Raw genomic sequence first — 15,496 nt, forward strand, 5'->3', positions numbered from 1 at the left:
CATCGTGTTTGAGGTTGAAAAGAGAGGCGTGCGGCCTAGAAGCCTTGCGTGTTGTCACGGCATTACTACGTCCTAGATGCTTAATTTTAAACGATCCTGTGACGAACGTTCTCTTCTCCAACAGTACATCACATACAAATGGCGTCAACTCAGTAATTGTGCTAAAGCCAGACGCTGAGCTTCTGGCTCTAGCCCAATTATTGCGTCGTGTCGTGTCGAAACGCTTAGCGCTAGACACGATTTCCAGCCGAACGATGACTCTACGCTCATGTCCAATTTATGTCTGCATTCGATATCAATGAGATGGCATCAAACGTTTGATGTACCGGCTTTGAATATTCTAGGTGGAGTTGTCCCAATCCACTCATTAGACGCCAAGAAAAACTTGCAATTCTCCGGGAAACCGACCTCGGCCGCGGGGGGAATCGGTGGTTGAGTGTGTTAGCGCACCGGCAGCTCGGAGGGCGGGGAGCGAGAGCTCGCGCTGCAGATAAGTATTATCCTGAGTTAAATCCACATAACAGCCAGTTTCGATCTAAATGAGTGTCGTACCGGCTTGCGGTCGTGTATTACTACTTCTTGGTGCACGCTAAAGAAACCAGACTAGCGGTTGTACTGCGCTGGCTAAATTTGATATCTACAGCTGAGACACGAGACGCCAACTTAAGCTAACTTGCGGCTGTATGAACATACACACAACTCAGCTTATTTCGGCCGCGCCCAATATCAAGGAAGTGGCGCGTGTCGCAAGCCCTTTCCTTGGCACAGCTTTACATGGCTATGAAGCCAAAGCTACCGGCGCCTGTACGCTCGCGCAGCTTGAGCGCCGTTTGAAGCGATGTACACACGCACTCTTCAATTCAGAAATGCTTTGAGTTTCAGCACTGCATGTTCAAAACAAAAAATAACTGTGTAAAAGAAAACACGAATACGTAAAAGCCAAAATGAAATCAATGTTAGTGTTTTATTAAAAAGCAGAACGGTTTTCTTTTTTTTTAATGTTTTGTAAGCGTTGGTGCGCAGATGCTCACATAATCTTAGAATTTATGCACCCGTCTCGATTTTTACAAAATCACAATCCAGCGCGTTATCTTTAGATGCAAGCACAGGGTTGTTCGTCGCTTCGGAAAGCGAGCAAAGCACATGCCATACACACAAACAGTGAAGATTGCACCGGCCAGAACCTTTTAGTTTACAAAATACTGGGGTGTTAACGTGGCACAGCTTAGCATGCCATTTTTGCGGCGGATCACGCGCACGTTCTTTGATTTCGAATTGGAGCAAACCATGCCGCAGAGCCAATAGCACCGCGGTCAGGGCTTGTTTGCTCGAAGCTGGTTAACTAACCGCGGTTAACCGGATTTCCCTACGAGGGGGAATTTTGGGTCACGTGACCGGCAGAGTAAGGACGGCTGGGAAACATGGCGGTGCCCCGGTGAGTGAGCGCCGCTCGCTTTGGAACTAATACGTCGTAGTATCTGCAGTAGCGGGCGCGTTAGTCAGCAATGAATGGTGCCGGAGGTTTTCGCGTTGCCTTACCTCACTTAAAACGCAAAGCATGAGCAATGACCTCGCCGCATTTTTTAGATACACTTTCGACTCTGGCCATTCCTAAGCCTAAATGAACGCGATAGTTGTCGGCATGGCAACGTCTTTGGAAAGTGGATTGCCTTGACTCAATCGGCCGGGTATTGATAGCACGCAAAAGCAGAGAGCGTTCCCATAGACCTTTTGCTAAATTTCAAAAGCACCGAGGTGCATACTACGAGTGTAGTTACACGCGCTGCACCTGCTGGCGTCTGCAGTAATAACTGTTCTGAAGCAAAAAGCCTAAAACAAATTTTGCCGTGCACGCGCGTTCGTCAAAGATTTATTATGATTACCTACTTGAAATCTTTTATAAGTGGAAGGCCAGCGCGCGCGGATCGTAGAACTACACTTCCAGCGTTCTTCTCGATGTTCGGGTAATTTACTAATAGGTCAATTTGTCAGTGGACCCGAGTTACAGTTTTTTCAATTCATGATTGTGTTACATACAGCTCTTACATGCTGGCCAACCATGCTGCAGGTGTACCGCCCGCCTTTCACTGCTCACTTCTTTCTCATTGTTTCTAGGACTCAACTTCGTCGTCCCCTTTCGAACTCGGAAGGAAATTTCAACGAGGTTTTTCTTCACTTCAGAAAGCCAAATATTTAGAAATTTACCAAACAAGGGTTAATTTAGTTTTACCTTGCCGATTATTTTTACCACGTGCAATAAAAATTGTTTCTTAAGCTCAAATGTATACCGCACTGCATCGCGAAAACAAGGCAGCGCGCATTTTTTGGGTCCCACCATTTCGGGAACCTTCCCACGGAAGCCACTTATATTCGCTACAGTCAGTAGGTGACACCAGCTACCACCCCATAATAAAACACGGAGCTATCGCTCATCCAGCCCTCGTCAAACTTGGCTAGGTACTTCTAGGTACCTAGTAGGAAAAGGCGGTTAACTTTTAACCGTGGTAAAAGTTAACCGGCTTGAGCGAACGGGCCCTGAAGCCCTTTTCTACTTACAACCGTGACTTTCATTCACACACCGTGCTCGTGAATGATCCAACTCTACTCATACAGACTTGCGTCTAAAGGCCGGTTCAGACACTTGCGTTTGAGTGCGTTTGACTGCGTTGCGTCGAGTGCGGAAAGCTAGTCACCGGCACATCTGTGCTTCGTATGAAGCATGGACTCCAATTCAAGGAATCATCATGGCACGCGGTATAAGCAGCAGGGATGCCCTGGTTTCTCGCTGCCGCAACGCAGTCAAACGCAGTGAAACGCAACTGTCTGAACCAGGCTTAAAGGCTGAATAAAGCTATTGCTAAATTACCCAAGCATCAAGGATAATGCAGGAACTGGTGTTCCACGCGCCCCTCACGCGCACGCCTTCCCCGTATAAAAAAAATTAAAGTAAATAATCAAAATAACGCGTTGACAAACTTGCGTACAAGATGCAATTTGTTTTAAGCATTTGCTTTAGAAAGGTTACTACTACTGAGGCCAGCACTTGCGGCGCGTGGAACGTCAATTCATTCATTCTCCTTGAAGCTTGGGTAATTTAGCAATAGGTCTATTTAGTGGATTTGAGTTAAAACAGCGAAATTGGCTTAGAAAATATCTATTACAACACGCCGCCGAGTATTTGTTGTTACCGAACTTTATGCGACGATCCAGCGATGAACGCCGGCGCAGCCGGTACATGATGTCAAGGCGTCAGTTACGTAAGGAGCTCCATCAACACTCATATGACGCCTCTACAAACGCTGAAAACTAGAGTGCACTAGCGACGCACAACATCATCAGCAAAGATGGTGTTCATAAAATGCGTTTGAATGGTTTGAACGGAATTCAAACTTGAAAGCCAGTAAAAAAAGTAGTAAATAAATAAGAAATTGCCCGAAACTGCGGAGGTCGGGCGAACAACGCCTAGCTTTCCTAGATCGACAAGAACGCCCTTGGCCTAGTCAACTCGAGCACCCACCCAAACTGCATGCGCAAATGGGAGCCACTCGTTTGTTCCGGGAAAGATGAGCTCCATCTATGAGGAGAGGGCTACAAACAAATCGCGGGAGAATCCTCCTTCAGGACAAAAAAAAAAAAAAAAGACTAAGAGGCGCAGAAGAGAGTCGGATAAGGAAGGGGTTTTACAGCCGAGATGTTAAGGGCTACCTAGTTTTGTGTCCGTGGACAAATATCTCGACACAACGCTGTGGACATCAATGAGCGACGGTGGCAACCAGACAACCGGCTTGCCAGTTCTCCGGTTGCCGCCGCCGCCCATAGATGGCGGCATTTAATACATCTCCGGTGCTCCTCCTTCTTCACCAAAGTGGAAAGGTTAAATTTATTCCTCCCCATTTTTTCGAACTACTTGGGTTACGCTCTCTCCCGGGCACCTTTGGAATGAGCTGTCATGTGCTACGCCTCCGTCGCTCAAATTAGCCTGTACCGATCAGCCGGCGCGAGAAGAGGAGGAAGAAAACTGGCAGCACGAGACGGCTTGGAAACGACGTTCGTCCCAGCTTTGCCACTTTGCTGGTTAAAGCTTTTCAAATGTATATATATGAATGTATAAAATATTTATGTAGTCCGCACGCTGTATATTAGTGACCCGATCTAAACGACATCAACCTGCTGCAAGCTGCGTAGTCTCAGCTGTGTTCTCGGTGAGCAACTCAACACATTGACTTTCCACAATGGACGTTTCGCAACGGCGCGGCTTCTTCTGAAACGCCCACCGAGGTACAGGCGACTGCAGCCCCTATCAAGTTCCCAGTGTTTTGGTCTTCGGATTCAGAACTATGGTTTCTTACTGACGAGTCGATATTTCGCAAATATCGCATCACATACTCCCTTACCAAGTTTGACTATGGGGTTGCCGCTTTTTCCCAGTCGACCGCAGTCTTTGTCCGTGTCATCCGTGACATCTTACACTCTCCGCCTGAATAACACCCCTGCGAGATGTTACGTACGGAACTCGTGCGGCGTACGACGGACTCTGGGCCTGGACGGATGCAGCAGCTGCTTACATCCGAAGAGTTAGGAGACAAAAAACTCACAGAACTTCTCCGACGAATGGACCAACTTCTCGCTGTTAAGGCAGGGACTATGGACACGTCAATCTTGTGCGAACTTTTTCTCCAACGTCTGTCGCAGCAAATAAGGCTCGTCCTGACCACTATCACCACGGAGTCCGTCACGACACTGGCTAGCATGGCAGACCAAATGATGGACGTCTACTCACCTGGAATATCATCCGTAAATCCACTGACGATCAACCAGACGTCACGCCTATCTGTGTCAGATCAGAACGCCCAGCCACAAGCCTCGGATCTCCTGGCATCCTATTTGCGCATGGAACAGAAGATTCAGGACCTCAGCAGACAGTTCCCAAACAATCAACAACAACCCTCAAGATCATCGCGCTGTACCGAAGTCACTACTGCCAACCGTCGAGTACATGTCGATAACCTAACCACCACCTCGTCGAGTGCCTCTACTCAGCAACAGCAGTGCTGGTATCACCTCCGCTATGGGAACGCTGCTCGCCGGTGCCCACAGCCATGCACCTTTTCGGAAAACGGAATGGGCACTCATTGAAAGCGGCAAACGTCGACAGCCTTACGTCATCAAGCCGCCTCTTTTAGGTGACCGATAGTTCATCCAAATTTCGTTAGTTAGTAGAAACTGGCGCCGAAGTCAGTGTAGTCCCTCCTACATCAGAGGATCGCCGATAGTGACAAGAAACTCCCCCGCTGCAAGCGGTGAATGGATGCACTACAAAAGCCTACGGAGAAAAGTCTCCGACCTTAAACATCGGTCTCCAGCGAACATTTCGTTGGATCTTCATGATCGCTTACGTGAGCCAGGCCATCATCGGGACGAATTCCTCAGTAAATTGTTCATTCAGTCTCACCGTCGATTTACGCCAGTACCAACTCATTGATACCGAGACGCAACTTCGCGTCCAAGTGTTGGCATCCAAGACTCCACCTCTGAGTCCTTTTCTTTCACGTGCGGAGACCGACTCAAAGTGGAAAAGTGACGTGGACGAGTTTCCCTCTGTGTTTGAGCCAAACACGGTTCAACAGTCGGTTCAACACAATATTACTCACCACATTAAGACCAGAGGCCCCCCCTTTCTTTGCACGCCCGCATCGCCTACCACCAGAAGGACTTCAGATTGCCAAACACTAGTTTGAGCATGTGCTTGAACTCGGGTATGTGAGTCCATCTTTGAGTCCCTGGTCCTCAGGTCTACACATGGTGTCGAAAAGGGGGGGGGGGGGCCGACTGGTGACCATGTGGGGATTATCGGGCCGTCAACCAAGCTACGGTTCCCGACCGCCACCCTATACCCCATCTTCAATATTTTGGCGGATTACTTCAGGGTGGTACGATCTTTAGTAAAGTAAACCTCGGTAAAGCATACCACCAGATTCCCATCGAACCCGAAACATTCTGAAGACTGCAGTCACAACTCCGTTTGGATTGTACGAGTTCGTGCGAATGGCTTTCGGCCTTCGCAATGCAGCTCAAACCGTCCAGCGGTTCAAACACCAGGTGCTGCGTGGGAAGGCCTTCTTCTTCGCATATCTGGACGACATCCTGATTTTCAGCACCACGCCCGAAGAGCATGCCGGTCACCTTAGCCAACTGTTCACACGACTAACAACGTATGGCCTGGTTGTAGATGCGACGAAGTGTGAGTTCAATGTCAAGGAGCTCAATTTTCTTGGACATCACGTAGATTCTCGGGGAATCCAACCGCTTCCTGGCAAGATGGGAGTAGTTCGCAGTTTCCCCCGACCAACAACAGCGACAACACTTCGAGAGTTTCTTGGACTTGTCAACTTTTATCGTCAGTTTATTCCCTACTGCGCCCATATGTCCCAACCGCTATACGACCTTCTGAAAAACCCAAAAATGAAGGCAACATCGCTGCAATGAACACAGAAAGCGAAGGACGCGTTTAGGGCAGTGAGAGAGGCCATCGCAAATGTCACCATGTTGATGCACCCCAGAAGTGGCGTGCCCATCTCTCATCGTCGACGCCTCAAGCGCTCTTTCGGGGCTGTCCTCCAACAACTGGTTGGGGACACCTGGTATTCTCCCACATTTTGTTCGAAGGTTTTAAGTGCCACTGAAGCCCGCTACAGCACATTTGGTCGAGAGCTCCTTGGCATTTACTTCGCCATACGACATTTCCGACACTTCATCGAAGGCCGCCAGTTTTATGTTTTCACGGATCATAAACCCCTCACGTACGCACTAACGTCGAATAGCGCGGCGCATACGCCTCGGGAAGTACGACACCTTCTCTACATATCAGAATTTACTACTGATATTCAATTGGTGAAAGGTTCTGACAAAACCGCAGCCGATGCACTTTCCAGCTAGGTTGTCAACCCCTACATCTCCGACTGTACCGAGATATCCTACACGGAACTTACGGCAGCCCAGCGAGAAGACACGGAACTTCAACACGTACTAACGTCATCTAAAACGCTCACCTCCGAGGTCATCCAGATGCATAGTTCTTCTGTCACTGTAACCTGCGAGATGTCCACTGACCGTCCCCGCCTGTTTGTACACCTAGCATTCCGTCGCAATGTTTTTGATGCTGTCCACTCACTGTTTCATCCCGGAGTTCGTGCTACACAACGACTCGTGGGATCTAGGTTCGTTTGGCCACGCATGAACAAAGATGTGCGAGAGTGGACAAGAACATGCATCCAATGTCAACGCAGCAAGGTTTAACGTCATACTGTGATCCCGTTGACTGCCTTCAACCCACCTGACGCGCGATTCATCCACATTTATGTCGATATTGTCGGTCTGCTTCCCCCATCGCACGACTGCCGTTACCTGTTGACCTGCGTTGACAGGTTTACTAGACGGCCAGAAGAGGCCCCAATGAAAGACATAACAGCACAGACAGCCGCCCGCACGCTCGTCGAAATGTGGATAAGCCGGTTTGGCGTACCCGAGACCATTACCACAGATAGCGGACGACAATTTGAATCGCTACTGCTCCACAATCTATCTCAGCTCTTAGGTACACATCACAGACTAACTACCTCCTACCATCCGATGTCCAACAGTATGGTCCAACGTTTCCACCGACAATTGAAAGCGTACCAGAGACCCTTCCCTTGGTTATACTCAGCATCCGGAAGCGTTCAAGAGCGATCTGAACTGTAGAGCAGCGGATTTGGTACATGGGACGTCCCTACGCATACCAGGAGAGTTATTTCACAAAGCCGGCAATCCCCCAATTGCCAGCGCGGAAGAATATGTTCATCGGGTGCGGCTCCTGATGCACGACTTACGGCCTGTACCTTCACGAGTTCCTTCCACACGGAGCACTTTCAACAGTACTGATCTCGCTAAGTGCAAACACGTTTTTCTTCAAAACGATGGCGTCAAGACGCCACTCCAACCTCCATGTGAAGGTCCGTTCCCCGTTATGCAGAGAAATACAAAGACGTTCACGATCCTTGTTAAGAACAAAGAACAAGTGGTACCTATCAACCAAGTCAAGCCCGCTCACCTAGACTCAACCGCAACGCCGCCTTTCCCACCTCCTTCTTACCCGACCTCGACGAGGGGACCCCAAGAAAACTATGCGTGACACTGTTGTTCTTAGCGTTAAGAAAAAAGTGAAAGCCGTTTACAACTCCCTCTAACACCGAATTGGAGCGCAGCTCTTGAGGAGGAGGAGGGAAGAGTACTGGGGGGGTGAAGTGACCTGGGGGGGGGGGTCACGTGACCTTGGGGGGTCACGTGACGATGCCGACGTCATCAGTGACGATGACGATGTGGACTCCGATGACGTCATCAGCGATGATGACGATGACGATGCGGATGTCGGTGACGTCATCAGTGACGTCACTGATGACGTCATCTGGGATGATGACGATGACGATGCGGATGACCCCCGAAGTCATGTGACACCCCCAGGTCACGTGACCAACCCCAGGGTCACGTGACCCCCGCCGAGGTCACGTGACCTCTCCAATGACGTCATCGTCACTGATGACGTCACCGGCATCCGCATCGTCATCGTCATCATCACTGATGAGGTCATCAGTGACGTCACTGATGACCTCACCAGCATCCGCATCGTCATCGTCATCATCACTGCTGACGTCACCAGTGACGTCACTGATGACGTCACCGGCATCTGCATCGTCATCGTCATCATCACTGATGACGTCATCAGTGACGTCACTGATGACCTCACCGGCATCCGCATCGTCGTCATCATCACTGCTGACGTCACCAGTGACGTCACTGATGATGTCACCGGCATCCGCATCGTCATCGTCATCATCACTGATGACGTCATCAGTGACGTCACTGATGACCTCACCGCCATCCGCATCGTCATCGTCATCATCACTGATGACGATGACGATGCGGATGCCGGTGACGTCATCAGTGACGATGACGTCATCGGCGAGGTCACGTGACCTCGGCGGGGGTCACGTGACCCTGGGGGTGGTCACGTGACCTGGGGGTGTCACGTGACCGGGGGGGGGGGGGTCACGTGACTTCAGGGGGGTCACGTGACCTTGGGGTGACCTTGGGATGACCTTGGGGGGCCACGTGACCTTGGGATGACCTTGGTTACGCCGACGGCGACGGCGACGCCAACGGCGACGCCGACGCCGCTCAAGCCGGGAACGGGCCCCTAAGAGCTGCGCTCTAAAAAAGTGAAAGCTGCTTACAACTCCCCGTAACGCCGAATTAGAGCGCAGCTCTTGAGGAGGAGGAGGGAAGGGCACTGGGGGGGGGGGGGTTAAACTAACCAGGGGGTGGTCACGTGACCTTGGGGGGTCACGTGACCTTGGGGGTCACGTGACCCCCAATGCCGATGATGTCATCACTGAGGTCACTGATGACGTCATCATTGACGATCACGATGCGGGTACCGATGACGTCATTAGTGACGTCACTGATGACGTCATCAGTGATGATGACGATGACGATGCGGATGTCGGTAACGTCATCAGTGATGATGACGATGACGATGCGGATGCCGGTGACGTCATCAGTGATGATGACGATGACGATGCGGATGCCGGTGACGTCATCAGTGATGATGACGATGACGATGTGGATGCCGGTGACGTCATCAGTGATGATGACGATGACGATGTGGATGCCGGTGACGTCATCAGTGATGATGACGTCATCAGTGATGATGACGATGATGTGGATGCCGGTGACGTCATCAGTGACGATGACGTCATTGGGGGTCACGCGACATCGACGGGGGTCACGTGACCTCAGGGGAGTCACGTGACTTCGGGGGGTCACGTGACCTCGGGGGGGTCACGTGCCCCCCACGAGGTCACGTGACCCCGGTGGGGGGCTCGCGCGGTGCATTATGGGACATTTCCCATGATGCACCGGGGTCACGTGAGCTCGGGGGGGTCACGTGCCCCCCACGAGGTCACGTGACCCCGGCGGGGGGCTCGCGCGGTGCATTATGGGACATTTCCCATGATGCACCGCGCGGTTACGCCGACGGCGACGGCGACGCCGACGGCGACGGCGACGCCACTCAAGCCGGAAACGGGCCCCTAAGAGCTGCGCTCTAAAATTCGCTTGGCCACTGCGCCTCCAAGCTAGGGGGGGGGGGGGGGATATTATAGTGATCAGCCGGTGTGAGAAGAGAAAGTAAACAGGCACCACAAGACGGCTTAAAAACCAAGTTCGTCCCAGCTTTGCCACTTGGCCGCTTAAAGCGTTTCAGATGCATATATGTATGTATTAAATATTTATGCAGTCCGCACGCCACAAGCCTGAGGAACCAATCGGAGCTCTTTGCTAAGTCTTGATGAAACAAAGAGTATATAATGGCGGACTAACATGAAATGTTCATCTTTGCTTCCTGAGGCTCTCCGGTGATGATAGTGAATAAAAAAGCGTGTCACAACAGAACGCTTGTTGCGCGAGGAAGTTTACGTCTTCTGGTCACCTTCGCCGAAGTAGCGACCCAAAATAATAACAGACTGTACGTTCACAGAAGGACTCACGTGACCACCCTGCTATTTTGAGTGATTGGCTCTATGTTATCCGGCGTGGAAGGCTACTGTCTGATGTCTGAGGTCGCACCAAAAGTCGCGGTGTGCAGCTGGTTGAAAGCTCTGCCATGGTTTTGTCCTATTTTGAGCAAAAAATGTTAAATACTTACACGCATACTATAGTCACTGACAATTTGAGAAACGAAGAAAGTGGCTAGTTCCGAGCATCTTATTATTGCTAGACAGACAATGAGGGTGCAACATTAGCTAATAAGAAAGTTCAAGAACGAATCACGGGGCAAGAAGCTAGAACGTAAGCAATCATGCACTGCACCAGGGCTGAAAGTTAGGCTAATTGGCAGCAGCTCATAATAAAAAAGAGAGCGCGCACGAAATAACGACGAAAAAAAAAAAACACAAACGCGCTTGTCTGCCATACGTGTCCTCTCTGTTTCTTCCTTGTTTTTTGCGCGCTTTTTTTATTTTATCATCCACTGCATTTCCTACTTTGCCAGTGACTTTGTTATTTATTTATTTATTATTTCAAGATGCTGTTAACCCCTCTTGAGGTCATTACAGGAGAGGAAAAAAAAGTGTGTAATGAACAACAGCAGCAGAACAAGAACACGGTGTACATTACAGGAGAGTTTAAAAAAGGTACAGAAATAAACAGCAGCAGGAAAACGAGAAACACCGCACCAACAAGTATAATTTGCAATCATATTACAACGACATCATTATTAAACTAGCAAACGGCATGCACCACTCAATAGTAAAAATGAACAAACGAGTTCTACAAGCGCTTCAAATTATTTAAAAACTCTGTAGGGATACTTGAGTTTACAATTTCCTGCGGTAGAAGGTTCCATTCATGTATTGTTTTAGGAAAGAGAGAACAGTGAAATACATTAACTCTACTTTAAAAAGGCTGGATCCTTTTAGAATGGCTATTTCTTAAAATGCGAGTTACACGGGGTTTCAAATACAGGGTGTAGTCAATGTTGAAAAAACCGTGATACATCATAAAGATATACTTTAGTCTAGCATTCCTGCGCCGCTCAGAAAGAGGTATGAGGTCAAGCTGTTTTAACATGCCAGTGACAGAGTCGGTTCGTCCATATCTGGAGAGTACATACAGAGCTGAAAGTCTTTGTACGTTCTCTAATTTCTGAATATAAATTTTCTAATAGGGGTCTCATATTAGATTTGCGTACTCTAATACTGGTCGTATGACTGTTTCGTAGACCACCAACTTGGCACTCATAGTCACATATCTAAAATTCCTTTTTAAGTATCCCAATGTTTGCTTAACAGGACAGCAGATGTTGTTAACGTGGCTCCCCCATTTTAAGTTATTTTCAAATGTTACAGCCAAATATTTATAGCTATTCACTTCTCTTAAAGGAGACCCGTTAACCGTGTATACATAAGGTAGAATATTTTTCTTATTTGATATCCTTTGAAGTACACTTTTGTGAATATTAATTACCATCCCCCATTCTCGGCACCGTGACACACTTTTCTGTAGAGCGCTGTCCAGATTAGTTTGATCCTCGCTAGTTTTGATATCTGTGTAAAGAAAACGGTCATCGGCAAATAATCGTACCGTAATAGAATCGTCAATGGCTTGCGCAATGTCATAATATGTGTTTAAAATAAAACCGAACCCAAAACGGAGCCCTGTCGGACTCCTGATCATACTGGTGAAACGCTAGATGCCGTGCTATTTATTTCAACAAATTGCCTTCCTACCTTGAGGTATGCACTTATCTAATTAATCAATTACGAGCTGACTCCAATTGATTGAAGTTTTTTATCAAGTTTTTATGCGGGACTCGATCTAAAGCTTTCGACATATCTAGAAATATTGCGTCAGTTTGTCCCCCGGCATCAATAGATTTGAAAAAGTCGTGAATGCATTCACTTAACTGGGTAACCATTGAAAGTTTTCGTCTAAAGCCGTGTTGGTTTTTATAGAGAAGGTTATTGTTTTCTAAGTGGTCGTATAATGACTTTGAGACAATGTGTTCCATTATTTTACAGCTGGTACTCGTCAGTGATATTGGCCTATAATTGGTTGGGGATAATTTGTTGCCAGCTTTAAAAACAGGCACGACTTTAGCGCATCGCCAGTTGGAGGGAACGGAACTTTGCGATAACGAAGCTTTAAAGATAAGCGTTAGATATTTTTAAACCCACTCAGCGTGCCGTTTTAAGAATGCGTTTGGAATGTTATCGGGTCCCCCAGACTTATGCACTTTAAGTTGCAACAAAAGAGAAAGAATGCCTTCTTCTGAAATAGAAATATCTGTCATTATAGGTCCGTTGTATCCAACACCGCCTCTCACATCGTGACCCGGAAATTTAGACACGTTACTTCAGAACACGGACTGAAAGAAAGTGTTGAATGCATTGGCTATAAACTCTGGATTATTAGCGACCTTACCGTCAACTTCAAGATATGATATGGGCTTTTTTGTGGGAGAAAGATAACGCCAAAATTGCTTGAGGTCCGATTTCTTAAAATTTTGCATAGTGACAGTAAAATATTTTGTTTGATGCACGCAGGCTATCCTTTAATTTATCAGATAAACACGGAATTGCTTGCTTAATAACTAACTTCTTTTTACGCTTTCGCTTTATCTGCCCTTTTAGATGCAAAATTTACCTGGTGATCCATGAGTTTTGCTTTTTTTCAATTATCCTTAGGGGAATATAACGTTTAATACAATAGTTAACTATTCGTTTAAAGTCCTCCCACATTTCATCTACCGGCCTGGGGCGCTCGAACTCATACAAAGCCATCTCAAGGTAGTCTAAAATGTCAACGTCACTTGCCACCTCAAAGTCCCTTACAAACCTTCCAGTACGCTCTCTGGATGGTCTATCTGAATTGAAATAACAAGTCACGCAAACTAAATCATGATCAGATAGCCCTTCGTACACTGAGACGTCATAATCTGAGAGGTCAGGTCGCTACTCAAAAATTCCAAATCCAGAGTTGTGTCAGTAGATCTGCCGTCCCTGGTACTCTGATTGACAACTTGTGTAAAATCAAAATTAAAAGCGAGGTCGATAAAATATTTCAGAATGTTTGGTATCGCTAGTACCTGGCGCATGTTTTTCTCACCAGATGCCCCGCAGGTTGAAGTCGCTTGCTATTACAACATGTGATTTATGTTTAATATTAGCTCCCACGTAAACATACAACTTTTCCATGAATGATATATGTGCACCTGGTGGACGATATACAGCAGCGGAAGTGATCAGGTAACTGGGCCATTTAATTTGACAAAACAGACTTTCGTGGTCTGGAATTTGATTGAGCAGAGGGCTACACTCAACATGAGACTTGACTAGGATCGCCACGCCACCGCCACGTGATCCTCGGTCTTTTCGGTGTACCCTATAATTCAATGGAGAGATCTCATTATTATAAATATCATCATGTAGCCAAGTCTCGGTGATGACAGCAGCATCAGGGCTATATGATAACAGAACATGTTCAAGATTGTCAACTTTATTTACTAAACTACAAGCGTTTAAGTTTATCACAACAAGTCACGATTGGCAGATCGACTAGGCTGTCATGCAGGTCGTTTGTCTCGCGTTCTTAAAACCTGGAAGCGACAGTTGTTTTCAGCATCCCAGTGGCACAATGCATCATCGATTTGTATCTTATCATTGAGTAGCCTGACTTTCGAACCGCTGTCTTTATCTGCCTTCGCGCTTGCCCATAGAAGTTTTCGTATTCCTAGCGTTTCTTTCGAATAGTCGTTCGATAAAGAGATGTTTGGAACTTGGAGCTTGGAACAGTGTCGTAAGATCTCCATTGTTTCGTTATAATTATATAGTTTCATGATAACCGGCCTAGTGTTGTTTCCACGTTTAGCCCCCAGCCTATGAATTCGTTCAATTGACTGCACTCTTACCCCTAATCGTTCGAAAAACAGGTTCTTGATAACCTTATCTTTTATGTTTCTTTCTGTCTCGTTTATCGTTTAAGGGATACCGAATACAAGAAGATTATTCTTGCGGCCCCTATCTTCCAGATCAACTAACTTTCCTTGAATTTCCTTCACGGTGTTTTGTAAGCTATAAACAACTTCGTCGCAGACTTTCACAGCCTGGAAGTCATCTTTCAACCGTTTTCTTTCAGAAAGTTTTTCAAACTTATCCTCGAGTCGAGCCTGATTTTCTTTAACGTCCTTAATCTCTCTAGTTATTACAGCTTGTCCTCGCAACAATTTTTCAAGTGATTCTTCAACAGTCGTTGGTCCGGGGTTTTGCTCTACATCTCCCGAAAGCAGCAATAGGAGGATCTTAGAACATTCTGACATCTCACGGCAAACAACTTGAGGGCACGACACAACAACAATAAATATATTCAGCTTGTTTTTAGGCTACGGTCACAGCAATACACAGCAACCTGATTGATGACAAAAAGAAGGGGCATGTCAGCTGTGCGCTTGACAATGTTGCCGTGCCCTCTGAAGGAACCGGTAGTGGCCGGGTCCCTTTCGTAGGCGTTCGAGAGCGGTGGTGCCATGCGTTGTGACGTGGCATCCGTTTCAGGCAAGTAAGGTAGTTCCAGCTGATGCGGCACGTGCAGCTATCTTGTGGTCACTGCGATGTCGGTCGGCGAGCACGACGAGGCGGCTGCCAGTGCGCTACACAGCAACACCTGATTGATAACAAAAAGAAGGGGCATGTCAGCTGTGTGCTTGACGATGTTTCCGTGCCCTCTGAAGGAACCGGTAGTGGCCGCGTCCCTTTTGTAGGCTTTCGAGAGTGGTTGCGCCATGCGTTGGGACGTCGTATCCGTTCCAGGCAAGTAAGGTAGTTCCAGCCGATGCGGCACGTGCAGCAATCTTGAGGTCATTGCGATATCGGTCGGCGAGCATGACAAGGCGGCTGCCAGTGCG

General features: G+C 47.8%; 1 protein-coding gene across 1 annotated transcript in view; it reads right to left on the minus strand.

Moving 5' to 3' along the window:
• Window positions 1-15,120, minus strand: part of LOC8037532 (chitinase-3-like protein 2) — a 92,896-nt gene extending 77,776 nt beyond the window's left edge. Inside the window, exons 1-2 of the mRNA XM_042293676.1 lie at window positions 14,979-15,120; window positions 14,634-14,868 (exon numbers count right to left, since the gene is read on the minus strand). Of these exons, the coding sequence (XP_042149610.1) occupies window positions 14,634-14,868; window positions 14,979-15,120 (377 nt within the window). The remainder of the gene's footprint in view (window positions 1-14,633; window positions 14,869-14,978) is intronic.
• Between the last annotated feature and the right edge of the window lie 376 nt (window positions 15,121-15,496).

Source organism: Ixodes scapularis, unplaced genomic scaffold, assembly GCF_016920785.2.
Source record: "Ixodes scapularis isolate PalLabHiFi unplaced genomic scaffold, ASM1692078v2 PGA_scaffold0__279_contigs__length_252992795, whole genome shotgun sequence".
NCBI lineage: Eukaryota > Metazoa > Arthropoda > Arachnida > Ixodida > Ixodidae > Ixodes > Ixodes scapularis.